General features: G+C 42.1%; 2 protein-coding genes across 3 annotated transcripts; both read right to left on the bottom strand.

Annotated features, from left to right (window-relative positions):
• Window positions 1-7,115: 7,115 nt before the first annotated feature.
• LOC113587555 (beta-enolase) lies at window positions 7,116-13,526 on the bottom strand. Of its 2 annotated transcripts, none has more exons than XM_027026262.3 (12): window positions 13,373-13,526; window positions 11,171-11,272; window positions 10,842-10,937; window positions 10,473-10,531; window positions 10,277-10,346; window positions 9,732-9,865; window positions 8,860-9,082; window positions 8,279-8,476; window positions 7,981-8,182; window positions 7,654-7,762; window positions 7,456-7,514; window positions 7,116-7,372 (listed from the first exon to the last, which is right to left on the bottom strand). In XM_027026262.3, exons 2-12 carry the CDS (start codon window positions 11,253-11,255, stop codon window positions 7,303-7,305), a joined length of 1,305 nt encoding a protein of 434 aa, XP_026882063.2. In that variant the 5' UTR covers window positions 11,256-11,272; window positions 13,373-13,526; the 3' UTR covers window positions 7,116-7,302. The 2 variants fall into 2 exon arrangements, with proteins under 2 accessions (XP_026882063.2, XP_026882071.2); XM_027026270.3 differs by lacking the exon at window positions 13,373-13,526 and adding an exon at window positions 12,234-12,381.
• A 2,962-nt stretch (window positions 13,527-16,488) lies between these two features.
• rnf167 (ring finger protein 167) lies at window positions 16,489-26,229 on the bottom strand. The gene is made up of 10 exons (XM_035527422.2): window positions 25,942-26,229; window positions 22,102-22,204; window positions 21,826-21,906; window positions 21,444-21,584; window positions 20,861-20,948; window positions 20,664-20,754; window positions 19,613-19,718; window positions 19,431-19,524; window positions 18,459-18,539; window positions 16,489-18,245 (listed from the first exon to the last, which is right to left on the bottom strand). The coding sequence occupies exons 2-10, from the start codon at window positions 22,201-22,203 to the stop codon at window positions 17,788-17,790; spliced, it is 1,242 nt and encodes a 413-aa protein (XP_035383315.1). The 5' UTR covers window position 22,204; window positions 25,942-26,229; the 3' UTR covers window positions 16,489-17,787.
• Between the last annotated feature and the right edge of the window lie 406 nt (window positions 26,230-26,635).

Below are 26,635 nucleotides of genomic sequence, written 5' to 3'. Positions count from 1 at the left end.
TATCCAGTTGATTAAGTCATTAGCTTTTACCCTCTTCTGTTGTTTAAACCCCTCCTAACACTTATCTTGTGATACCTGTGGTCATTCTTTATCTATTATGTTTTAGAGACTTTCACATTCAATTTATGACAATTTAAAGCAGAAAACGGTTGCCCACATAAACCTTTACAAGAATCATGTTCCTTTCAAAAAAAGGTGAGATTATTCAAACTTCCCAGCGAATGACCGATTCTTTATTATCAGAATCCAAGTCCTTTTTATGTGCAACCTTTCCATCCTGCTGTGATCCCAGCACTGTTTCAGTTACCCTTTAACACCTTGGTGTTGTACGGAACAATTTAATTTGGATCCCATTCAGCAAATCTGATGTGCTCAGTGAACAGTGTAATATGGTGCCTCCATTTCATCATCATCTCTGGTGCATTCATCTTTGTCTCTGTGTAAAAGGCCTACGGCACTTAAACCCGTGTGCCATTAGCACAGACCTGACCACACTGTATTATTATTCGGCTTTCAGGTGCTTGCTGCCGACTGCACTTTAAAGGGACCACAGAGGAAGGTAAAGTGTCTCCTCACCCACCGGTATGCAGAGAGGGTGTTCAGTGACGGTGGTGTCACTTCTGTTGTATGTCTCAGCCATGGGTTTAGGAATGGTACTCTTAGACACCACCTGCTGGTCCCACACGGTAGCACTCCTGAAGGTCTTGTGCATGTTGATATCCTGGAGGGAGACTGAAGAACAAAAAGAGACAGTGAGAGATAAAGGTGGATAGAGGAAGCAAGAAACTGCTTCCATTATTCCACTTCTGGCCTCATTTTGACCCCATGACCCAACTGACCTTCCTCTGTGCTGGAGTCCAGTTGTGTGACTCTGAAGGAGAGGTGGTTGGTTCGGTCCTGGAGGGTGTTTGCCTGCAGGTAGAAGGTATATGCCTCTCTGAAGAGCTCCCTGTACATATCCTCTGCCTGTGTGCCTGAGATCATGAGCGAGAGAGAAAGGGGGGGGGGGGAGAGAAAGGTGAATAGAGAGAGGGAGATGAATAGAGAGAAAGAGAGAGTGAGGGAGAGAACAAAAGAGAGAAAGGTGAATGGATGGAAAGAGAAAACTAACCCTTCTGTATATTGCATGTCCAACTACATAAGTAATTGTGGCTTGGTGGTTAGCATGTTTGCCTCTAGCACTGGAGTTTGAGTCCCTGTTTGGGTGGAGTTTCCATGTTGTCTATGTGGATTTCCTCCCAAGAGCAGAGAGATTAGGTTGATTGAATACTATAAATTGTTGTGTGTGCATGTATGTCCAGTGATGGTTGGTGCCCTGGTCTTAATCACCTTCCTTTTCCCCCAGGGGTCTGTGTGTCACGGTAAGCCGGTCCCCTACTGGGAGGGACACGCCCACTCCAGACAAGAACAATACCACTTACCTATCTTGCTCGCAATCACCTGTCTTCTGACAGGAGACACCTGCTCCTCATTTCAACCATCCACTATTTATATTCCTACAGGTTCGGAGGGACATCGCTGCACGTTAGTGAACGAAACCACAAGTGCCCATCGGTGCAACGCTACTCCGGATCAGGAGACTTGATTAAACTTTTTTTGTGTTTATTTAGAATACAATGGAAAATAAAGGACACACCTGCTCAGCCTCGTCTCTCACTTCCTCTATGCTGCTTACATCACACTATAGTTTCTGACTGAGAGTATGCTGTGTGCAAAATTGGCTGCCGTTTCTCATCAGGTGTGGTTTAAAAAACAAGAGGAAAAATGTGGTATTTGTAAAGCGTCCTTGAGTTTGAGAAAGGTGCTATATAACTGCAACTAATAATAATAATTCAAAGCATGACTTAAACCTGAGATCTTTGATGACAAGATCTTGGCAGAGGTGTATAAGTTCAATTTAAAAAATAAAAGTCTCCCATAATTTTGTATCTCACCATTGATTTCACTAATTGACTCTACTTTCCAGCTTAAGATGATTTTTCCAAATTCAGACAGCTGAAATGAAATCCTGGGAAAGACTTTTGCTTTATGAACCTACACGATGCTCCTCTGTTCATAGCTGATGAATACTGAATGCACATACACACAGATCTGGTTGCGTGTGATCAAAAGAGATGAAGGTGCGTCATACTAAGGCTGCTTAGCTGGTGGATAATGGCAGAGAGTGTGGTATTCATTACACACTCCAGTTCACTGCCCTCAGGTAACGCTGCCCAGCACAGGTGATGAGGATACACACTCCTCTTTGCCAGCGGCATGGCTGTATCTGACCTCACACACACACACACACACACACACACACACACATACACACATGCACGCACGCACGCACATACACACACACACACACACAACCTGTGGAAATGCAGAATCATGCACTCATAAACACACACTGTATAGCAGTGCAGACTAATGAATGGTAACATTACCAGTATACCAGACTATCAGCATTATATTATCATCCTCTTTGCCAGCAGCATGGCTGTATCTCACCCCTCTCTCTCTCTCTCTCTCTCTCTCTCTCTCTCTCACACACACACACACACACACACACACATATACATCTCTGGATTATAACTATCATCACACAATTTTGCTCACTCTCGTCTGACACATTAAGGAGAAAGAAGAGATGTATTCAGGTCATGACAGTTCATACACTGGCAATTCATTACTCTCTTTGATATTCATGTTGCAACAGGGTTTTAAAAAATGTTACAGACTAATGCTCTTGCGAAAAGGATTAGCAAAGAGGTCATCTTGTTCGGCACATCTTGTTATGTAACAAATGCTGTAATGTAAATGTTGTATAGGTCAAGAGACACGTAAATTGCTCTGCGCGCATTCTCTACTAATTCGCTCCGTTCCCACTTCCAGTGTGAGTTACGGAACTTGGTGGAACAGAACAGACACAGTTGTTACAGTTCCACTAACTCGAAAGTGGAATATAACTTACTGGCCAATTAATTACGGAAGCTCTTAAACTGTAACCAGAATAGTACAAAGACCTATGTGATATTTTAAGACGCGCTAAGCCCCTTAGTAAGTTTACTACGGCAGAGTCAAAAGTGAGTAGTGCATAAAACCCACGGCCCGTTATAAAAAACAAACAAACAAATAAAATTAATCATAAATAATAAATAAAATTTGATTAATCAAATCAAATAAATACACGAAAAAGTCAAAAAACAGAACTGAATAACAACCCACAACTGCAGTGTCCTGCCGCTAATCGTCAACCCTGCATGGGGTTGTCTGGTAAAACACTTTTCTGTTTTGACAGTCCGTTGAATGACGTAAATTAAACCTCTTTCAAACAATAAACGATATTCTTTGATAATAGTGGACAGTACTATTTTACAAATGAAATACTGCTCGCTTACCAAAAGTCCAATTCACGAAGAAATAATCCGATAAAACCGTCCTTCTCCTCTGCCACTCTGGCCTAATATTAGAGGAGGGAGAACAAAGTGCGCAAATCAGCCAGCTACTGCGATCAGCTATTACATTATTATAAAACAGAGGTAGAGCGGTATTGTTATCATTTTTGCGGTGGGCGTAGCAGCGGTATGCACCTTAACAAAACTTTACCCTCACAGTGCCGTCGACTGACTTTTATGAAGCTCTAAATATCTGCCCATTTGAACTATTCAGAACAATGACATATTATATGGGATGTCCTCTTTCAGGTCATTCCCGTTGAGAGAGAGAGAGAGAGAGAGAGAGAGAGAGAGAGAGAGAGAGAGAGAGAGAGAGAGAGAGAGAGAGAGAGAGAGAGAGAGAGAGAGATGGATACATGAGTGAGGACTCCATGTAATTGAGATTATAACAGCTTTAAGACCGGGATGCATCTGTTCAGCGATGCTCATGAAGTGTGACCGTGCAAGAACAGTTCCCACCCAACCTGGGAAGGCTGAGCTAATTTTATTAGCGCAAAACAGCCGAACATTTCAGTAAATGAGTAAGATATCTGTGTCAGTTTCTTGCATTGTACCTTAGTCAGGTTGCGCTTTGGCTCCAGGTCAAGAATAGACTCGCTTCTGAACGTTTTAAAGGAAAATATCAGCGATATCTTGAACACTATTGTCAATCAAATAAAATAAAAATATTTGTGATTACTGCTACCATTGGTCCACCCAAAATACCTCCAGTGGTTAGATCAAGTTATTTTTAATGTATAACTTTTAGCGAAGTAGATCAGCTGTTGCCCGGTTCTGTTGTTTCTCTATTGGAAACACATTAATTCTGATAAGAGAAGCAGAGGGAAATTTAAACATACATTAATCGGTTACTCTTTATCTTTGAAGTCTGTCTAATTCAAGCCACATTATTATTATTATTATTATTATTATTATTATTATTATTATTATTATTATTATTATTATTATTATTATTTATTGCTTGTCTGGACGCTCGGAACGATGAAACCCTGTTTTCCATCTACATATTCTACGCTCAATTGCGTGGAGCAGCGAAGTTACAGCAACTGAAAACACTGCAATTACAAAACCTGAGCATTTAATTGTATCTTCCGTTCTGTTCCAATACTAATAAAGGTGCGTTATACGCAGATTTGTAGAGCCAAGGAACAGTGACCGCTCTGCGACTTTTACGCGCAGAGTGAGTACAGTAAATGAGAGATGTTCTGATGTGGGAGATAATGTGCGCAAAGCGTATCGCAGTTCTCTCGATTTTCAGTCTGCACAGAAATATCAGTAATTATGTCATGCAACGCTCCAGATAAAAAATATTGTTAACACGCACGGCTGTCAAAACTTGATCACATATGTCAACATACATAGGCCGTTCATTTTATTCCGCCGACAGATTCGCGAGAAGTCCTGGATTGTACGATTTTCACCCCTTATAGAGCAAAATCGTATGAAATCGACGGATCTTGTCGATAAGAAGAGGATCTTGTCTTATGGAACTTGTGGAAGAGGTCCTTCTTCTGACGTTTTTGCTCAAAAAAGGTAAAATTAACCTACATACTCGGTTTCAGAGAATTTGTGCAAATATTTATGAATTCATATAATTGTCAATGTATGCACTTTATTAAAGAATTTGAATAGTGTGCATCTTTTAAAAGGGCTCTCCATTTAGAAGAAAAACACACTGCCTAATACCTATTAGCACTGGCCAGCCTCTCTCCCTTTAGCAGGCCCATGGTCATGCTGCATGCAGCCCGTGTTCTTCTTGGTTCTCCCTCTGAACTTGTTCTGGTGGCCCATGAAGTCCAAAAGGACACGCGGCCAAATGTGACCAGGTTCCACCCCACGTTCCATAGCGCCTGCGTCTTTGGATAAGTCCCGCTTGCCTCGCACTGATGGCTTGACCTCAGCTGGGCCCTTGCTGATGAAAGGGTTAGCCAAAGGCCCCATAACCTCTTCACTCATGCCAAATAGGTCCTCAACAATCTGCAAATGGATAGAAATCAAGCCATTATTAATAACTGTAACACAGTCTATGCTTCTCCACTGTAGTGGATGAGAACATGCAGTGTTTTGATAAGCACTGGCCAAAATCGTTTAAGACATTTTGGACAGAAGTCCTTCATCAGCTATGCAAACAAAGTGCTTCTTGTTGTTAACATTCACACATACAGGTTGAATAGAGAACACTAAAGCACAGAAAACACTAAACAGTGAAGTGTTGTGGTCCTTAAGGTTTACCTTAGCACTCCCTAATCTGATTATAGCACACCAGCAAAACAGGCTTGTACTGCATGTTTTAAGTCCATAGTACAAAAATAATTAGTTTGAACCTTTCCTTGTATGTGAATACTGTAGTGGCTTAAACTGCCGAGTGAGCCCAGTGCAGAACAAATCAAAGCAGACATGAAAAACTTGCTATGGTGATCAGACCAATGGTGCTTTGGTGTGGTGCTATGATGATCAGATTAATGGTACTGTAGTGTGATGCTGTGTTGATCAGACTAATGGTGCTCTGGTGTGGTACTATGGTGATCAGACTAATGACTCTGTGGTGTGGTGCTGTGTAGATCAGACTATTAGTACTTACAGCGGAGTCAAGACTTTGTGGCAGTGGTCTGGAGGTGCCAAGGGCCGAGGAGGAGAGGACGAGGACCAGAAGACAAGATGAGAAGGATCCAAGCAGCAAAGATGAGAAGGAAATGCCAGCCATCACTGGCTTCATCATGGTGGATGGGAAAAAGCCGACAAGCTTCCAAATATTCCTGTGCCTAAGTGTGACTGTGTGTGGTGGAGCAATACATGTACAGTGCTGTGGCTCCCTGGGCCCATGCAAACAGTCCCTGAAGTGGCCTGTGAGAGCCATATCAGAGGTTTTATACTTCTTGGCACAGGCCAGGATGTGATTAGGCACCAATTCAAAAGAAAAGGAAACAATGTGCAAAATGATACAGAATATTTTTCATTTTAAATCACACACTCCTGAAAACCTGAATCATATGTTTAATAAGACTGAGTTAACTGAGTTAATGATAAAGAACAGAGAAAGAAAGGATAGGGGTAGAGGTGACTAAGCATTAATAACAGGAAACTGTGAATAGCAGCTAATAATGCACACATAATAATATAACCAAAGGTTACCCCATGGTGTGTCTGGTCTTTCAAGCACCTCAATAATGGAATTAAGTCCTTAACAAATGGCTTCAGGAAGGCAGACCAAGCAATAGGAGGTCAAAATATGAAAATGATTGACACATGCTCTGGTGCTAATGATCTCCTTAGCTTTATTCATTAGCATAATTAGCTGTACTGGTAGCATTAATGTTTCAGACAAAAAAAAACCCTCTCACTCAAGAGTCACGGGACCTAAATGGCTGTATGTGCCAACGCACTGAAGCCATTTGTGTTTTTCTATTAGGAATAAAGAGGTCCCGTAAGACTTACAACTAAATAGTGAATATTTCCACAAATGCATAAATCCATGCTGGGTCCTAATGTGGAGATAAAACCCAAGTCAGTTATCAGGATCAGTGATAGAGAGTAAGGACAGGCAAACAAGAAAAAAACTGAAGGAGAGTGAGCAGAATAGAAAAGAAGAGATGAAAGGAAGAGAACAAAGAGAAGAGAATACATAGAAAAGGAGAAGAGATTCTGACAAAAGACGAGCCCAGCTCATTGGAAAGGTAAATCAGAAAATGCGTTCATTCATTTATTTTATTTTGTTTTGCTTGACTTTCCGAAAGTTTATTGTCAAAATCTATAACATGTTTGATACGACTGACTCAAACTCGAACAGGGGCACAGTATAAAAAGTCCTTAATCAAAACCAGGGTTGAAAATGAGTAGAGAGGTGCCCTCAGCTCCCTTCAGCTCAGTTGACTTTGGGATGACGAAAATCTCGGCCGGCGAACCTGGCTTTATCCCCCAGCTGCTCCTCGATCCTGTGGAGAACATGAACTAATGACAGAGTGCGTAGGAGAGCGAGTGGCTTAGAGAAGGAAAGAGGGGAGAAGATGATGCTGACCTCATGAGCTGGTTGTATTTGGCCAAACGCTCTGACCTACAGGGGGCGCCAGTCTTAATCTGAGGATGGAGAATGAAAAGAAACAGAGGGACAGAAGAAAAGGAGAGATGCATATGAATATAATCAGAGAAAGGAAGAGAGAGATAAAGAGAGAGAGAGAGAGAGAGAGAGAGAGAGAGAGAGAGAGAGAGCACATACCTGTCCTGTGCAGAGACCAACCACTAGGTCAGCAATGAAAGTGTCTTCTGTTTCTCCAGAGCGATGACTAACCATCACCCCCCACCCATTCTTCTGAGCCAGTTTACACCTGGATACACACACACACACACACACACACACACACACACACACACACACACACACACACATCACCATATCTCATAGGTCCAGTGTTGTTATAGGCTGTAGATTGTAGATTTATAGGCTTCAGCAGGGCTGTATTCAGAGGTCCTGTCATGGAGCTGCACAAGGGGACTGTATGAATAGGCCTTAACACAGAGCTGCATGAGGGGGCTCTGTACTCACGCCTGAATAGACTCCATTACGGTGCCGATCTGGTTGACCTTGAGCAGCAGGCAGTTGCAGGCCTTCTTCTCCACGGCCTGCTGGATGCGTTTGGGGTTTGTTACCGTGAGGTCATCCCCGACAATCTGGATGCCCACGGAACCGGTAAACTTCGTCCAGTTTTCCCAGTCATCCTGGTCAAAGGGGTCCTCGATGGACTGGACTATATCGGAGAAGAAAAATGTGTTAGAGGGAGGGAAAGAGAGAGAGAGAGAGAGAGAGAGAGAGAGAGAGAGTGAGTGAGTGTGTGTATATCTACCTGGATAATTGTTGATGAAGTTCTTGTACAGATCTCCAAGCTGGTCGCCGGTAATGTGGCGTTTGGGGTCGTCGGGCGATTTGAAGTCCAAGTCGTACTTCCCACTGCGGTAGAACTCGGAGGCGGCAACGTCCATGCCGATGATAATCTTATCCGCGTACCCCGCCTTCTCAATGGCTGACTTCAACAGCTCCAGTGCTAGGTAACAGACACACTTTCATCAACAAATGCATGGAGCATCTTTCACAAAGGCCCAGTTCTAGTAATGGGAATAGGGCAGTCCATGAAAGCAGCCTAGCTAAATTCCTATTGACCAAGGAGAGTAGAGAAGAGACCCAACAATATAGTGTATGGTAGACAAGGATAAGCCATTAAAGTGTTTAAAATGATCCAAATGCTACATGACTATTAACTGAACAATCATCTGCCCGCACATGATAGGCCCCTTTATATCACTTTTTACAACACTCATGCCTCAACCATGCTCCAAAATCAGTCCCCTAAGCTGAACCCAAATGCCACCCACCACAGCAAATACCAGTACACTGACTCCGGGTCAGCAGTGCAGTAGGATGACTCACCCTCGTTGTTTTCCAGGATGTTGGGGGCAAAGCCGCCCTCGTCGCCCACGTTGGTGGCGTCCTTGCCGTATTTCCCCTTGATGACGGCCTTCAGGTTATGGTAGACCTCGGCACCCATGCGCATGGCCTCCCGGAAGCTGCCCGCACCAACCGGCAGAATCATGAACTCCTGCATGGCCAGCTTATTACCAGCGTGGGAGCCACCGTTTATCACGTTAAACGCCTGAGCGGGAACGAGAAAAAGGTTACAGAGAGAGAAAGGGAGAGAGACAAAAACAGAATGTGCTAAAAGGACATAACTCATAACTCAAGGGTTAAGGACACTAATGTAATTACAACACTACACTAGCCTTTATAGTTCAGCTGAAAAATGTAACAAAAGGGCCCATTTCCATCTGGTGCTAATGCACATGCTGAGTGATCTGCATACCCATTTACACATGGCGTTTTTATGCATCCTGAATACATCTTGGTAGACTGTTTGTGTTAGGAATTCATCACTTCTGCTGGTGGGAGCATCTTACTTACGCGCTGTGGTTTGTTGTTTGTCACCTAGCTGATTTGTGAGCCCGCCTTATTAGCACTGTGCATATTCAGAATGTTGAGTGTGAAAACCATACTTTTTCCTGGGTTGCTTGATTTGGACTATTTACGTGAAAACCATTTATGGCTCAGGCGTGTAAGACCGAAAAAAGCACAACAATGTGCACGGCATGGGAACTCCAGCACTCTGAGAACACCTCATGGTCTCTGAAATCTCCCATGTTTACTGCATGACTTGTGAGAGACTACTGACTACTGAGAAGGAGCTGCATTTATGACCAGTGTGGGAGGAGGGTTCAGTGTCAGTGTCACCATGGCAACCCACGCACAGGCACGGGCAAAATGACGTCAGTGTGTCCGGCAAGGTCAGCGATGTGGCGGTAGAGGGGAACGCCCTTCTCTGAAGCTCCAGCCTTACACACAGCCAGAGACACACCCAGGATAGCATTAGCACCAAAATTAGCTACAACAGAGAGATGGAGAGAGAGAGAGAGAGAGAGAGAGAGAAGCACAGAAGGGGGCACAGGACAGGGGACAGAGGGGAGTGCGGTATTAGTGTTTGGATACAAAATACAGTTTTTGAGGGCAAAAACATCAGGGCTTCCTTTCCTGACTCACACTTACACACTCACATCACACATCACAGTCACATCACACTGACACACATCACATCACAGACACATCACACTTACACACTCAAATCACACATCACACTGACACATCAGTCACATCACACTGACACACACACAGCACACGGACACACTCATACACTTACATCACACACACTCACATCACACTGACAGACACATCACACTCATATCGCACTGACACACTCACAACACTCCGACACACTCCATCGCGCTGACACACTCACATTTGTTCTCGGTAGCATCAAGCTCGAGCATGAGCTTATCGATCTTCTCTTGGTCCACAACACTCAGCTTCTGATCGTAAAGAGGGAACGAGAGGAACAAGTCAAGGGGTTACGCAGAATAGTAAGAAAGAGAGAGCGGCAGCAGACACTGTGATGGAGAGAATGATGAATAGATCAAGTCAGATAAAACACTCACATGCTTTAGCAGCACTGGAGCAATGTCCTTGTTGACATGATCGACAGCCTTAGTCACACCTTCCAATGAAAACACACAAAGCATCAGATGTGGAAGATGCATGAGGTTCTTATACAATGATACCAGTATCTGAACCCTAAACACTGAGAAAGAATTATATGAATGTCTGCGGATTTGTACGTTAGGGTGAGACCAGTCAGGTGATGCATTACTTACATAAGTGCACATTTACATTTTACATCTACAGCACTTGTTCATAAAAATAAAAAGTTATTCGAAAGTTATTCAAAAGATAATATAGGCCAGAGTCTAAGGTAGGTCCCTGTGGGTGCAGGTGTGCGTGTGCAGGTGTGGAGGCAAGTATGTCACCTTTGCCCAGGTAGCGAGTCTTGTCACCATCTCTCATCTCCAAAGCTTCATGAACACCTGTGGATGCTCCGCTGGGAACTGCTGCCCTGAAAAGACCTGAGTGAGGGAGAGAGAAAGAGAGAGGGGGGAGAGGGGGGAGAGGGGGAGGGATAGAAAGTGAGCATAGAAGCCAGGAGAGAGGGATAGAGAAAGATTAGGTCAGAGAAGGAACAATAGAGTGACAAAGAGAGAGAATAGGATAGAGAGAAAGAAGAGAATATGACTGAGTATTTACTCTTAAAGACAAGAATGTATGGATGTGTATGTGTGTGTGTGTGTGTGTGCATCACCTTTTCCTGTGTGCAGGTCAACCTCTACTGTTGGGTTTCCTCTGGAGTCGAGGATCTCACGAGCATGAATCTTAATAATGGACATCCTGGCTGCCGATAGATCTAGAGGATGGGAGAGGAGAGGAGAGGAGGAGAGGAGAGGAGGGGTGTGGAGGAGAGGAGAGGAGAGGAGAGGAGAGGAGGAGAGGAGAGGAGAGGAGGGGTGTGGAGGACGAGAGAGGAGAGGAGAGGAGAGGAGGAGAGGAGAGGAGAGGAGAGGAGAGGAGGAGAGGAGAGGAGAGGAGGGGTGTGGAGGACAGGAGAGGAGAGGAGAGGAGAGGAGAGGAGGAGAGGAGAGGAGAGGTGTGGAGACAGGAGAGGAGGAGAGGAGGGGTGTGGAGGAGAGGAGAGGTGTGGATGAGAGGAGAGGAGAGGAGAGGTCGTTATAATAGATATTTGGCATTTGACATCTCTAAAAATTCAATTATACCATTGTATCATAAAATAATTATATTTTGAACTATAAAATGAATATGAAAAATCATCCATCTCTCTAGTGTTACTTTCTCAGTGTTCCTGTGCTAAATTTAGCTTGTTCTTCAGCACTCTTCAAACACATTAGGCCAAGACCTAATGTTTCCATTTCTAACAGTTATTCCAGATGTTGGATTATTTTTTTGTAATTGTCAAATAATTATAAATAATAACTTCACATAAATTATATACACATAGTACTCACGAATATTCCACTAAGCTTTTCTACATTTCGCTTTAAAAAGAATTTTTTAAAAATAAAAGGCTTAGGAGACAGGCTTCTAAACCAATATTATTTTCATTCCTGCTTCTGCTTCAGGTTGCCCTATCTGAATTTACATACCTGCATTCATTTCTACAATTACTCTGAATGTGACTCAAGTTACATCAAGAGAATGTATGAAGTCCTTGACATCCGCTGTGTTCTGTTTTCTCAAAGGAAAACTACAAATAGCGCAGCAGGTGGACATGCCATCGAGGCAGAGGGAGAACCTGCTTTGGACACCATTTTCTTTACATGCGAGTCCACTACACTCTTGATGCAACACACCTGGCAATTATCAAGCCTTTGCATTGCCAGCAGAGTGCGGTTTATTTCAGAGAGATCGGAGTCATTAGGAAAGAAGAGAGGAACCACCAGTGACAGCGGTCTGTGTGTCTGTGTACTGGAAGCAGGAGGATCCAGGAGGCTGACCCAGTCCTCCTGCAAGGAATACCGTACATGGCCTCAGAAACACTCCAAACCCGCTTACTGCCAAGTCCTCTCCAACACACACACACGCATGCACGTGCAGCAGCTCAAACTCCTTCTCGCCCATATATACACACATCTCCGATGACATGCCCACTTCTAGAATGTTTCTTGTGTTCAGACATACACACGTCACTAGTACTGTAAGTCATGCATAGAAACCTGTTTGAACACATACAATATTAATGTTTCTTATATTGTAACTATAACATAACTATAAGAAATAATAGTAATGTTTCACACCCTACCTAGACTGACTTACATATTTATCAGTATGAATATGTGTAGTAGTGCCTGCCTGAACTGATTACAGAGTGCAAAGGGATCAGTATCTTAAAATGTTAAATCTTGCAATTTAAAAATGTTTATGATAAAAAAAAAAAATGTGTGAAGTAAATTGCACTGAGAATAGTTGTAATCCAACTTCTGTGTGTTAAGTTTCTCTTAAAGGTCCGATTTTTAACACAAGCCCAACCACTTCCAAAGCATCCATTCCTCATTTACTGCACCCTCAGACAGGCTCAATGCTGGAGGCAGAAGACCTCAAACATTCGTAGTGAATGATTTACAATTTATATTTGGGCTGACATAAATACCCATCCATACTTTGGTCACATCATGCACGGAAATTTGTTGGAGAAGTCAGTGATGCTAGGCATGGTTAGCAGACCCAAACGAAGGGGCAGACAGTGGATAAGCTGGCTAGATACCATAGCTGATAGTGATAAAAAGATAACACAACTGACAGAGATAGTTATCAACAGAGAAGCATGGAGATCATCGGTCTATGTCACACAGTCTAAAGATCGAATGAGTAAAATGACTGATTGAAAAATCCATGCAGAATTCTTCTTGCAGCTACTAAAGAGTGGATAAAAAATGGGAAAATTTGCAAATGAATACAAAGGAGGGATAACAGACATACAGTAAACGCTCACCTGAGCATGTGCGTGTCTAGCTTGCATCTATCCGAGGACTCTGTCTGACAGCTCCTCCTGTGCTCTGGCTGCCCTATTTTAAGATGCTTCCTAATGTCAGGCATCAAAAATGGGCATGCCAGCTCTATTGAATACAAGACTCTAAACTACACTCCTTCTCAAAAGGTCAGCAATCAGTCAACAGACCTGAGAATGCTTGTATGGCTTTCGTAAGTTCACATCAAACATGGAGTATTTTAGTGTCCAAAACATTTAAAACACACTTGAAATGACCAAATATAATATGTATATATAGTAATATGAACTTCTTAATTGCATATTCTAGAGATCCCAACATCTGTGATGTAACCCCTTGCGCTTCAGGGGTGAACAACAGAAAAGGTCATGGGTCACTCATACAGCTTTATGTGGTAACATAACCCACAAGGACATTTCGAATTCTAAGGGCAGTTTCATCTCACACAGACTGAGTTAAGGTCAGAGATAAAATTAGTTTCCTCAGACCTGGGTTCTGAACCATATCCCTACTGAAGCCCTGAAGGGTAATGTACAAAGAAAAAAGAAATAGCTTTGGAGTCAAAATTCTCTCACAATTTTTTTCACAATGAAATTATTATTATTATTATTAGTAGTAGTAGTAGTATTCTAGCAGCCCTAAAGTATGTTCTGGAGTCAAAGTTCTCCCTCAAAATGTTTTTCTCCATCAAAAAACAAATATATTTTTTGTGTTCTAGCTAAATCAGACTTGAAGGGTAGCATAAAAATAAAAATATTAGCTAACAAATGCTAACTGTTAGCTATTAACTCCTCTGTTTTTTTCCGCTCTTACCCTTCAAGTTTGATTCTTGAAAAGATAACTTTCAGAGGAGCTAATGGCTAATAGTTAGCATGCTATACCAGCTTCGACCAAATGGGGTGACCCAGCTAACAACGGGGATGTTCCATTAACATACACCGTAAATGTCCTCTTAATGTATTTTTGTAGGGTTGCCAAAACGTTATCAAGTACATTATTATAGGACATTTGTGGTATGTCCTAACACTGTTCACGATACTTTGCAGGGACATTTGTAGAAAGTCCTTTAATGTCATGTTTTTATCTAGCCATGATCCTATTTTTTAAAATTAGGCTACCCTATTAGGGCTATTTAATTGTTTAGGAGTCATCAAACAACAACAATGATCTTTGAACCTGAGAGCAGACCATAGCCACCCCTCTGAACAGGATCCAGTAACCATCACGCTAGCAGACGTCCAAGAAACACGGAAGATCCTGTCAGGCATCATTGCGGCTAAGATGAGTAGACACATTGCTTAATATATGAGCAGTGCCCAGAAAGGCATTGGAAAGAACACCAGAGGAGCCAAGCACCAGCTACTGATGGATAAAACAGTCACTCGAGACAGAAAGAACAGAGCAAACAACCTGTGTACCAACTACAAGAAAGCCTATGATTCAACGCCCCACACATCGAACCTGGAATGCTTGAAGCTGTATAACATCAACAGGACTCTAAGAGCCTTTGTCAAGAACTCAATGGAGCTGTGGAAGACAACCCTACAGGCTACAGATACCAGCTACGGAATGGAGCAGCCACCTCCTCTACGTAGATGACATCAAGCTGTATGCCAGAAGTAAATTCCATCTCACCAGGATATACAGCAATGGCATCAGAATGTAACTCGGACTGGGTAAGTGAGGTCAGATAGTTACAAGGAGGTGGAAGGTGGCTAGAACTGAGGGGATCCTGCTACCAGAAGGTAACATGGCAGATGTTGAAGGCAGCTACAAGTACCTTGGAATCCCACCGGCAAATGGGAATTATGAAGAGGCCACAAGGAAAGCAGCTACAGCCAAATACCTAGAAAAAGTGAAGCAAGTCGTGAGAAGTCAGCTGAATGGGAAGAACAAGATCCAGCCTATCAACACCTGCGCTCTACCAGCCATCAGATACCCTGCTGGTATAATAAGATGGCCTAAGGACGGGTCAGAAACCACTGACATCAAGACAAGGAAATTCGTCACAATGCATGGCGGGTTTTGTCCCAAATCCTGCCCTCTGAGACAGCACACTAAGCAGAAGGAGGGGGGCCCCAAAGACTAGTGAGCATCAGAGCCGCTATCCAGGATGAAATAACCAAGATCCAGGAGTATACCAGGAAGAAGTGATGAACTCTTCATAAACTCTGACATTGGATCTACAAGTTCGGATATCCTTGTTCATTCCGTGTTCCCTTAGAAGCAACATGACTTGTTGACGTGATGAACAGCTGTATCATCTGTCACTGGAGTCCTTTTTAACATACCCTCATCCACTTCCACTGACAGAACTGGCCACTTACAGTACAATGGGAGGAGGGCAGAATGGGGAGCACATTTCTCAATCAGAACACACACCCTGGCAGTAAGCACAAACATGCATCCCACTGAGTTGAGTGTTTTGGTGAAATTTGCTGTGGACTGTATACAGTCATAATGATAAGGCGACAATTTCAAGAAATTATCACAACAGCTGAACATTGGGCGTGTTTCTTTTTCCATAATTTATAACCTAAATGGCTCTGAGTTAGCCACAGTGACCTAATTAGCCACCTAGCTAAGTAATCTCAAGTGAAGATTTTTTTTGGTTCTGACTTGCACTTACAAACAGGTTGGAAGAGGTAGGACAGAAGAGTCACGGAGCAATAAGGGAGATGAGATGTATTTAGGACACGCATGAAAACACCATTAAATGTCAAATTCCAAGGCAAAAACAAATCTATGTGACCTCATGTCAGCAATGTGTGCTTTCCAAAGAAGCTTGAAATGTTCAGGCCTACAAATGGATTTACAGCGTCCGGCTATTTCACTGTTCACTCCCAACTTTAAAGACTTGGCAACACCTACAAGATGTCACTTTGCTCCCATTAATTTGCAGTTCTTTTTGTACATATTTCTGAATTTTTTATGAACTCTGTTCTTCAGACTGGGATGCAGGGGACGCAGGGGCTTTGTATTACTCATGTATGGACCTTCATCTCAGTAGAAATAAGCAAGCGTATTAAGATACATGAGAGTACCCCTGTTTCGACCAGAATAAACTCCAACATCATAAAGACAGGCTAAGGATAGTCAATAGGTAAAACTCCTTTTATGGCACAAATCTGATGATACAGTATTAAAGAAATCCCATGTAGTACATTACAAAGACAGATATATTAGAAATCAAAATAATGGGGTGAGCGGAATAAAATCACAAGTTATTGGTCCCCATTCTGTGGTCAGGTGTCATATACGTAAACTATTTGATTATAGTGTTATTCAAATGTGCTTAATTTATAAAAAAAAAAAAGACACCTCATGTCAACTCATCTCAATCAAGATACAGGCTAATATATTACAAAAATATGGGTGTTCAATGTTATCACAAAATGAAATGACAGGTAAGGTTTAATGAAAACTATACATATTTGCAAATTTTTAAAATGCATGTCTTTAAGGTGATCACAACAGGTTATTTTTTAATTTAGGCACGAAAAGTAAAGTGAAACGTTATTTCTTGCTTGAAAAAGAGTAAGTGTCAATTCCTTTATCACAGGACAATGCAGCTTTGAAGAGCATAAACATGGGTATAGGCAGTCAGTTACACACATCAATGCAAAAGTAGCCCACACAAACTCTCAGATCAGGGTTTTCCAACTCTGGTACTAAAGCAGTGCAGAGTTTGGCTTCAGCCCTAATCTAATACATCTAACAGTTAAGTCAGGGACTTCAGTAGCATCTGAGTATTAGCATCAGGGATTTTAGTACTAAACTCTGCAGGATGGTGGATCTCCAGGACCAGCTATTGCCATCCCTGCATTAGATACACAAGTGTCAACTTGTGTAATGCAGAAAGACTTTAGACTTTACTTAACAAAAGACATTCAAAAAGAAGAGACAAAAAACAGCAGAAAAAAAGCCAAAAGAGACATTCATGCCTACTCTGTAATTTTACTGTTTCATTGCACATGTTGCTTAAGAACTGGTATACAAACTGACAACAGGTCCGTACTGCACAACACTGTAGTGCCATAGCGTATAGCGCAATACCTATAAAAGAATGCATTACAAAAAAACACTCAATGTCTGTAGCTTCTGTTCTCCCTACACCACAGCCACGATGAATTTACCTCAATTCACTCATCAGGTTCAGCACCAACGCCCCTGATGTCAGGTGTCTCTCTTACCTCAGGGGGGCACTGGTGTGTATTCCACAGATGAGTGCGAGGCTAGGATGAGCATCCTACATGACCTCTTACATGAACTTTGCTGAAGCTTTTCTTTACACTAACTAGCCTCAAACAATAAAATTACCTTTTTAGATAAAAATGATAAAAAAAACAAAAAAAACAAAAAGCATGTTTCTAATCTTTTTTCCCCTGCAAGGTGTTTGTCACACCCCAATGGGTCCACGGCCAATAAGATGAGTGGTATCATCGTCAGAGGGGCGTCCGTCATCCTCCTCCTCAGTGTCTTCTTCTGAAATCTCCATTGGCGAGTAGTACCCGTCGTATCCCAGCAATGGCGAGTCCTGCTGTGGCACATGGGCCAGGCACTGCACGGAGGTTGTCACCGTGGTGATGGCCGGAAATGTATCGACAGTGGAGTCATAGGTGGCGGTAGCATGAGGACTCCCCAGAGACGGTGAGGAAGGATTAGAGGGGCGGAGCAAAGGTGTGCGCTCAGACTCGGCCCTGCCTTCTTCATCATCACCCCTGTGAGGCCCAACCTCTTCGTCAGAGTCGGACGAATCGGAATATTCGGGATTGGCACGTGTGACACGCTGCTTGCACACGGGGCAGGTCTTCTTGGTCTGTGTTAGCCAAGGATCCACACACCTGCTGTGGTAGGCTGAGGAACGGGGCACAATCCACAGCAGGGTTAGACAAACAGCACCCAGCTCATTCCCCCACAGTATAAACACCAGTTACATAGTCAGAATGCAATTTCCTACGACACCCAGCTTGGACTGTGTAAATTCAACAAAAATACAGCACTCAGATGTCATTACACTATGCAAGGATGAACAGACAAACATGCCTGCACACCCGCAGGTTCAGTTACCGTGTGAACAAGGCAGCACTCGTAGCTTGTCCCCCTCTTCATATTCATCCAGACAGATAGCACATACATCATACTCATCACCTGGAGGAGGGAGGAGTGCAGAGAAGAAAAAAAAGAGAATTAAAGAAGAGCAAGATTAACAGGTAGCCCGCCAGGCCGCATCCATATTAGGACCTGGCTAAAATCATCTGTCAAAAGCATCTGTTGCTAGGTTGTAGATATAATGCATCCTTGAACATAGTGTTCAAAACTGCCATGTTTCTTCACTGGCCAGTTCCCTACATGTATTCAGAATGGTTCAAAATGTGTTTAATACATCTTAATTCCAGATCAGGACTCCTGGGGTGAATCTCCATCCCTATCAGCACTAACATTTAGTCCAACACCATTCAGCAGATGCAACTTATTCAGAATTTTGCTGCAAGAGTTTTGCTCCAGGACAAAGAGAACAGAGCACATTATACCAGTTCTAAAACTGCTTTACTGGCTTCCTGTTAAACAATTTATGTTAAAACACCACCACAAATCTACAAGTCCACAAATTACTACTTAATGGATGAGGCAGTTTTCTGATATGCTCAAAGAATATAAACCCTTTAGGTCTCTTAGATCCATGGACACAAAGCAGATTGTAGAGCCTAGATGAAGCAGTGTTTCGCTCTAATGCTACACCAAAGAATAAACTCCCAGATATAGCCATTTTAAATCTACCTTTAAAACATTTCTATTCTCTCCATCTTATAGCTGAGCTCTTCCATAATATATCTGGCAGTACTTTGTTCTATTATAGTATGTATTAAATGTATTTTTCTTATTTTCTTCATAATTAAACCATGTTTATTTAAATAAACATTGAGGTAATTTCTTTATTTTGGTTTATTGTATTTCACACACACACATGCACGCAAAATAACAAAAAAAACCAAAACAAAACACTCTACGTAGCAGCCTACGTAGTGCCCTCCATCTCACCTTTGGTGAATTTGTGAATTGGGATCTTTCTCAGCTCCTCTTTAGTCAGTCTGTTCTTCCGGAGCGTCTTCCTGTACTGCACGCAACGCACAATCTGCCCACACAAACATGGTTTAAAACAAAAACAATCCACATGTTTAAATCTCTCTCTCTCCCCCCCCCCCATCAGGAAGTTGACTCACCAGGATAATAACCATGACGATAATGATGAGGCCCACCACTCCAGTGAAAGGGATGAGGTACAAGGAGAAGGGAAAGGTGGGGTCTGGCTTTAGGATGACGTAGGCCCTGTACATTACATATAACAGAATGAGCCCGTGTGTGCCAGCAACACAATCTCAAAAAAATTCAGATATGCTACTTAAAGAAATTAGAATGCAGACAAGTGTAGAACATTCCTTCATAATGTCATAAGCAGGTTGCACTGGAGAGGTTCCCATAGTAATGATGATGATGTCAAAATGAAGGCTGTCATTCTCATCACAGAGGCAGTTAGAACTACATTCTATTCCACTAGGACCGTAAGCAATGCGCTTGTATTCCCTACACTAATCAATTCCCTACTAGTGTTGCTTGTCAAATGAACTGTAGTTGATTATATCCCTTCATTCACAATACCCTGAAATGTCATCACGCAGAAGAGATTGTGTGGGTCATACGACAGCAGGGAAGTACGACAGTAAGCAATATTTACCTCAGGATAACTTAGTTAGATGTTGATCACATGATGTGTGATCACATGATTAACTACATTCATTTTCCAGTGGGTTTAGCATTTAAGATTACAAAAGGTTCCCGAAATATTAATAGCACTGCAATATTAATATGTCCATGTACCTGGACATATTCTCATTTATCTGCTACTCTCCGTTATGCAGCCAGTCTTAGCTCACTAGAAGATCCTGAGTCAGTCAGTGTGTGATGGATAAACTTTCATGTTATCTTCCTTCATAGTAATACACCATGATTGACGACTCCCAGTGCAGCTGAAAATTCCATTATATCTGAATGCTCCATCATGTTTGGAATCTCCCTTAAAACAGGCTACTTCCTTACACAATACACTTCACAGGGGCGAGTGAAATGCATCTCGTCACAATAATACACTACCTAGTCATTAGGTGTTTGTCACAGTAACAGTGCTCCTGTGTATGTATGTATGTGTGTATGTGTGTGTGTGTGTGTGTGTATGTATGTATGTATGTATGTATGTGGTGTCTGTCTGTCTCTCACCCTTTCTCAGTTATGATGAAACTGTGGAGGATTTCAGAGGCATAGTAGCTCGTGAACACCGAGGGGATCACGATCTCTTCTGCAATTGTTTCTACAGAGACAGACCAAGAAACAGTCACACTGTTGAGCATCTCAACTCACACTGTAAACACCATGGAATGTGTTTGTGCGTCTGAGAGCGAGCGTCTCTCTCTCACCGTTGCTGTAGTTCATGTTGAGCAGTGTGTTCGAGTACATGTTGTGGATGATGGCAGCACTGTAGCCTGCTAGCTGGGCATGCAGCACCTGCATGGAATAAACAAAACTTTCATTTCTGCAGCAGTTCTGAAGAACGCGCACCTAGCAATGGTGTTTTAATGAGGGAGCAGGCATTCACAATGAAAAGAGATGAGAGGTTGACTCGGTATTATTCTCAGTTCTTCTACAACCTATTCTTACTGTCTTACACAGTCCACCAAATAGGAACACATCTCCCAAGGTGATTTAGCTAAGGCTGAATCAAACGTTTATTTCTACCCAAGAAGCTGAATACAGACATAAAGGTTGACAGATGCGCACAAGAAACAAGAAGGAAACAAGAAAACAAGAAGGAAACAAGAAACAAGAAGTTAAGCTTGGAGGAACAAGTTAATTATGCTAGATAAATGGTACTATGAACACAACTGGAGATTAACCTACTAAACTTAATTGCAATTTAAATAGCAGCTGCAATTTTTTCAAAGAAAAATATTGAAAAGCAACCAAAAATGAATAGATAAGGTTTGGTGATCTGGAACCAACCTTAATATCAAAGTTGCAGTCATAGCGGCGGATCAGAACGATATATTTGGTGGTGCTGTTGGGACCGGTGGGGGTAGGCGAGGCAGGGGCAGGGTCAATGGGGGTGCAGGCATTCAGAGGATGAGACTCTACCAGCAAACCCTGAGAGGGGGGAATATCTGGGTCAGTGGTGCTGAATTACATTACAGATGGCACAGGCAAAACGTCGTCTTAATGCTTATTGGACAGCGACTAGATGAGGTCTTTGAGTCCGTCACCTCTGTATAATTACAGTCAAATGGTGTTAAATGGACACTATAAAGCAAGTCCTAATCTTCTCTTGTTCCATGCAGCTTCAGTGTCAGAGACAGTCTCTCTTTGGTCGTGTGTTCCCTCTCCTTACCATCAGACCATCCTCAGGCAGGGGAGAGCCAAACAGAGCAGGCAGATCATCCAGTAGCTTGGAGGTCATGTTACCATAGTGCTGGAACAAACAGGAGACAGACAGAGAGACAATAGTACACCAGCGCTCACAGCAAAACCCCCAAATGCCAACAAGAAATAAACACCAAATGTTTAGAGCATGTAAAAGCTCTACAAAATAAGAGCCACAAAGATCAGGTATATATAAAAAAAGAAAGCAGGTGGCTATAAAAATGCCAATGGTCTGGAGACTCACAGTATAAATGAAGGCATGACCAGGGGAGGGCACCAGAATGCAGAAGATGGCAAAGGCCAGCAACCTCAGTGGATTCCCCATGGACCACACATCTGCACACATCCTGTTACACAGGACATGAGAGAAAGAATTCATAATTTTACTGTGACTTTTGAATAACTATGTTTCCTGAATGTAGTACATTCAGTGCACAATTTACTGGACAGTAACAATTTGTTAGTTACACACAGCCATGTATTCTAATGTGAAACAGAACTGAGACTACGAGGCTGAAGTGCAGAAGGCAAACTTTGGTGATTCTTAAAAACTGCACTGACTAAATCATCAAGGAATCACAGCCTTTTAATACACAGACTCATCCCATTTCAAGACAAATGTCATTCATACACAAATCATAAATGTGGTGGGGTTTTTTTCCACAGTCAAATGATATCTACACCACAGTGGATTGTGTACTGGTGCTCACGTGTCTGTCTTCATTCTGAATCACATATGCACACCTCAGATTACTGATCAAGTTAAATTAGCACACTGGCTCTGCCTTTTGCCCCCAAGTGTCAAGCCTCTATATGCCTGTGAACAGAGAGGCTAATTCACAACCATTCCCAGTTATATTTTAATCTCAAGGAAGAAAACCAAAGAATGACAATGATTAGGCTCCTCAGTAGGTGAGGCCCAGTTAATTTCCTAACTCCAGGACACCTCCGTCATATGACATTGTTATCTGGACATGTCTAAGTATTTGCAGTGGATGCTGACTCATTCCAAGTGCTGAGTGGTTAGAACCCTGAACCATAGATACCGTATCTAGGACAGAAAACATGGATACGATGTTCAGTCTGTCTTTTGGGGGGTGCGAGTCAGCTCTTCTGAGAGATGGTGTACAAGGTAGCCTGACTAAAGGCTGGAAGAACACCACCACTGAAAGTCTTCATCTGCTCTGACATGCTAGACTCTGTGACCCAACAGGATTCTGTGAGTCAGGTAACAACCAGTTACTGTTAGGTGAAGCATGTGCGTTGGGCAGGAGAGCTATAGGACCAAGACTGGACAGCCTAAAGAGCTATTAATGCTCAGACTATCATATTTGGTCTTGAGCATTGTCCAGTTAGGGATGCTTCAGGCCAGAGCAGTCACTTCACCAGACCACTGCACAACCAAACTGGATGATTACAAATGGTGTATGCATGCCAGGCGCTTAATTACTCGAGCGGCACTTTGATAAGCACAGCAAACAGCCCTGGACTGGCAAGACACCAGTTAAATCAATGAACTGTGAGACCAAACTAGTTTAGCCTTCACACTATAAGGTTTTTTCCACCCCCAACATAGATTTGGGTCTATATTTATCAAGCTCTGCAGAGTAAGAAATCATCCCATAGCAGTTAAAAAAAACTAAGCAAAGCAAAAAACTTTTTTAGCAATTGCCTTAACCTAGAAAGGCAATCTGTTCACCACCAGGCTGTAGGGGAGTTCAAGAGCTTCTTCAATAACTTGTGTTCAGGAAATGTTTGGGGTGAAAAAAAGCATATTCCAGGCAAGTAGAGGTGACGGCACAACACAAAAACGAGCTCACTGATGGCTACCATTTTTGGAATAATTTCTGTAACTGACCTTGAATAGGATGTAATCGTTCTGTTAAAAAATCTATCACCAAAGCTCCTGCAACTTTATGTAATTTGCCAACAGCGAAAATGACTAGATTCAGACACAGCCAACACCACCACAGATCAAATGTCATTACATGGCCTCCAGTAAAATGCAGCATCATTAATTTCCCCGATTAGCAATATGCAATCAAGCTGCATTTAGGCAAACTACTAGTTGCACTGTGGATGACGGCATCACAGATAACCTCAATTTCAAGCACAGACAAAAAAAGAAGAAGGAAAAAAAAAGTATATATGATATAAATGTAAAAATCATCAGTAGTCAAGAAAGATTTTAGCATATAACCTAGTCTAGTTTGTCATATACACACACTGTTGTCTGGATTTGTTTTTGACCCTGCAGTAAAGTTTCTATTTCAATGTACTGAATCTATCGTACAATGATAAGAAAAAAGTTATATCAAAAAACATAAATAAGTTCAACAGTTAGAATAGAGAGATGATGTCAAGCTTTCCATTATCCTGCACAGAGTGTTGAATATGACAGCATTCTCTAAAAATAAGCTCTTCTCCTTGCTGACACTGAGAAGAGGAAGCCTCATCAACATCTTGCATGCAGTGATCTGAGGTAGGATTATTTCAACTGCTAGAAATTGTGTGCAACTTTAATGTACATCTCATCCCTGGTCAGTGAGAACTGTCAGACTGGACTTGGTGTGGTTCACACTGCCCTGCACCCATGCAGATCTCGATCCACGTGCCAGTCCCACCACTGCTGGCTGCTCTCCTGCATGCCCACACACTCTGCACAGCGACACCCCAGACAACTGCAAACACTGTTCTACCACTGGCCCCCTTTCTGCCTTTTCGTGTCTTATCACCTGTAATGCAGCCAGCTCACAAACCAGTTCAGCAGGTAAGACTGTGGGGCTGACCACAGAAAACATGAAAGAAGGATGCAGAGATATAGATAAACAAAAGTGATGATACAGGGCTGATTACAGGGTCAAGCCTGGGAAAGAAGAAGAGAGTGAAAAACATAATGAAAAAAAAAGTTTACATTAAGTCCTGAAGAAAAATTAAGAAAAGAAAGCAAGATAAGTTACAGATGATAGGGAATGTAGGATCAAGATGGCTCTCAGCCTAGGAAATCCTCTCTTACACAATAGCTGTTACAACAAATGGGTTGTTATTTCCTACTTACTGACATTTCATACAGTATGCAGCTCATGCATGTGACAAAGGAGGTCTTAAGATCTGTGCATGCATGATGAGTACAATTATTTATTATTATTATTATTATTTACATAACACCTTTCTCAGACTCAAGAATGCTTTTGGTCTTAAATTGATAATCATCTAACACTCTTAAATTCATTGTAGATCATGTTATGCTAACTGGCACTGTCCTCGGCAAAACTGGAACAGTCCTTGGGTTAAAGGCAGGACTGCCTGTGGATAATCAGAGTAGAACCGAGTACACCCTACCCAAACCAGCCCGCATTGCTTAGCGAGCAGCAGCTGGTCTGTGAGTCATAAGATTTTATAGAAATGAAACGGCACCGAATGAATCTGCAGAATTTACAGTGCAACTGCTACTTGTCTAGGAACGCTCATCCTTCCCTGCTCACGGGGAAAAAAATGACCAGATTAAAGAAAAGCTCAGCTGTTTTCTTAGTTTTAGAGACAGAGAACCAAATGCAACTCATTGTTATGCACAATACTCCACTAAGCGGAAGCGATGTAGGTTAATGCAGCGTTAGCTAAAAAGCGCCCCAAATGGATTGTGGATTTTAAACCGTTGCGCAACAAAATCCTAGCTAGATAGGGTTAGCAACCACACATATTCCGTACTCTGTATATAAAAAAATTCTGTCAGACACAACTAACTGTACAGTCGTTTAACTTCGCTTCCCTGAGTCGACTACTTCGTTTTTAGGAAAACTTACTGGCTAGCAGTTTGCTTTATGTATAGATAACCTAATCAAAGCAGTTGTTTTATGTAGCTAGCTACCCATCTAGCTAGCGAGTTAGTTAACTTTGTTAATTAGCTAGCTAGCTACTGTTTATAAGAACAATTACATTGAAACCGTAGCTAGCTAGCTATATTATAACAATAGAGTAACGCTTACAAGCTTTTAGCTGCGTTGTTTAAGCCTTATTGAAAGCGACATAGCAACGCATTTACACTGTAGCTATGTGTTCTTACAATTTGTTAAAAGGAACTTACCTTATTGTAGAAAGGTGAAGATATAGCTAGGTTAAAGTACGTAGCTAGCTAGTTAATACGTGCTTGCTAGCTAGCACCTTAGTTATCTTGTCAAAAGGACAAACAATGCTACGAGTTATTATCGTTGACTTATTCTTCACAACAGTGGTTTCGGTTTAACGAGCGCCCTTTTCTCAAGATACTCAAATCGAGAAAGCACAAGCAATAGCTTGGTCATGGTAACTGAGGACAAACTGTTTTGGTTCTTCCTCGAGAATAAATCATCAGTGTGTTTACGCTTTCACAAGGCCAAATATGGGGAGGTGAATTATCGCGAGATATCACGTGTCCACAGTTGCTCAAAGACCCTTATAGCTTTTATTAGATCTTCATTTGATTTAGTGTATGCTGATCACATTTACGCATTTTGTTTCTAAGAGAGAATGACTTCACTGGTTTGGTAATTATGGGAATTAATACGTAAGCCTATGGTATCATTCTACGACATATCGAAATATTTCTACATGCACCAAACACACTTCTTTGTTTAATATATTTCATGGAAATTACGTAAATTTGTCTGGATTTAATGTTTAGCGTTACTATCCTTCAAGTTCCACAATGCAATTCTGGGTTCTATAATTAATCACTAGTTAAATATTAAGTCATAATGAACAATATAATAAACCGTTCCATTTTACAATAAACTTGGTTC

The sequence above is a fragment of the Electrophorus electricus genome, chromosome 8 (assembly GCF_041902795.1).
Source record: "Electrophorus electricus isolate QZ-2024a chromosome 8, ASM4190279v1, whole genome shotgun sequence".
NCBI lineage: Eukaryota > Metazoa > Chordata > Actinopteri > Gymnotiformes > Gymnotidae > Electrophorus > Electrophorus electricus.
This window is presented reverse-complemented; position numbering and strand designations above follow the sequence as displayed.

Excerpts from the sequence above, each read along its gene's own strand:
- rnf167 (XM_035527422.2), bottom strand. The coding sequence starts at position 22,203 with ATGTGTGCAGATGTGTGGTCCATGGGGAATCCACTGAGGTTGCTGGCC. Across the intron at positions 20,949-21,443 it reads ACTGCAACTTTGATATTAAG|GTGCTGCATGCCCAGCTAGC; the intron begins GTTGGTTCCAGA and ends TATTCCATGCAG. Across the intron at positions 20,755-20,860 it reads CAACATGAACTACAGCAACG|AAACAATTGCAGAAGAGATC; the intron begins GTGAGAGAGAGA and ends CTGTCTCTGTAG.
- LOC113587555 (XM_027026262.3), bottom strand. The coding sequence starts at position 11,255 with ATGTCCATTATTAAGATTCATGCTCGTGAGATCCTCGACTCCAGAGGA. Across the intron at positions 10,938-11,170 it reads TGACCTGCACACAGGAAAAG|GTCTTTTCAGGGCAGCAGTT; the intron begins GTGATGCACACA and ends TCCCTCACTCAG. Across the intron at positions 9,083-9,731 it reads ACGTCATTTTGCCCGTGCCT|GCGTTTAACGTGATAAACGG; the intron begins GTGCGTGGGTTG and ends GTTCCCGCTCAG.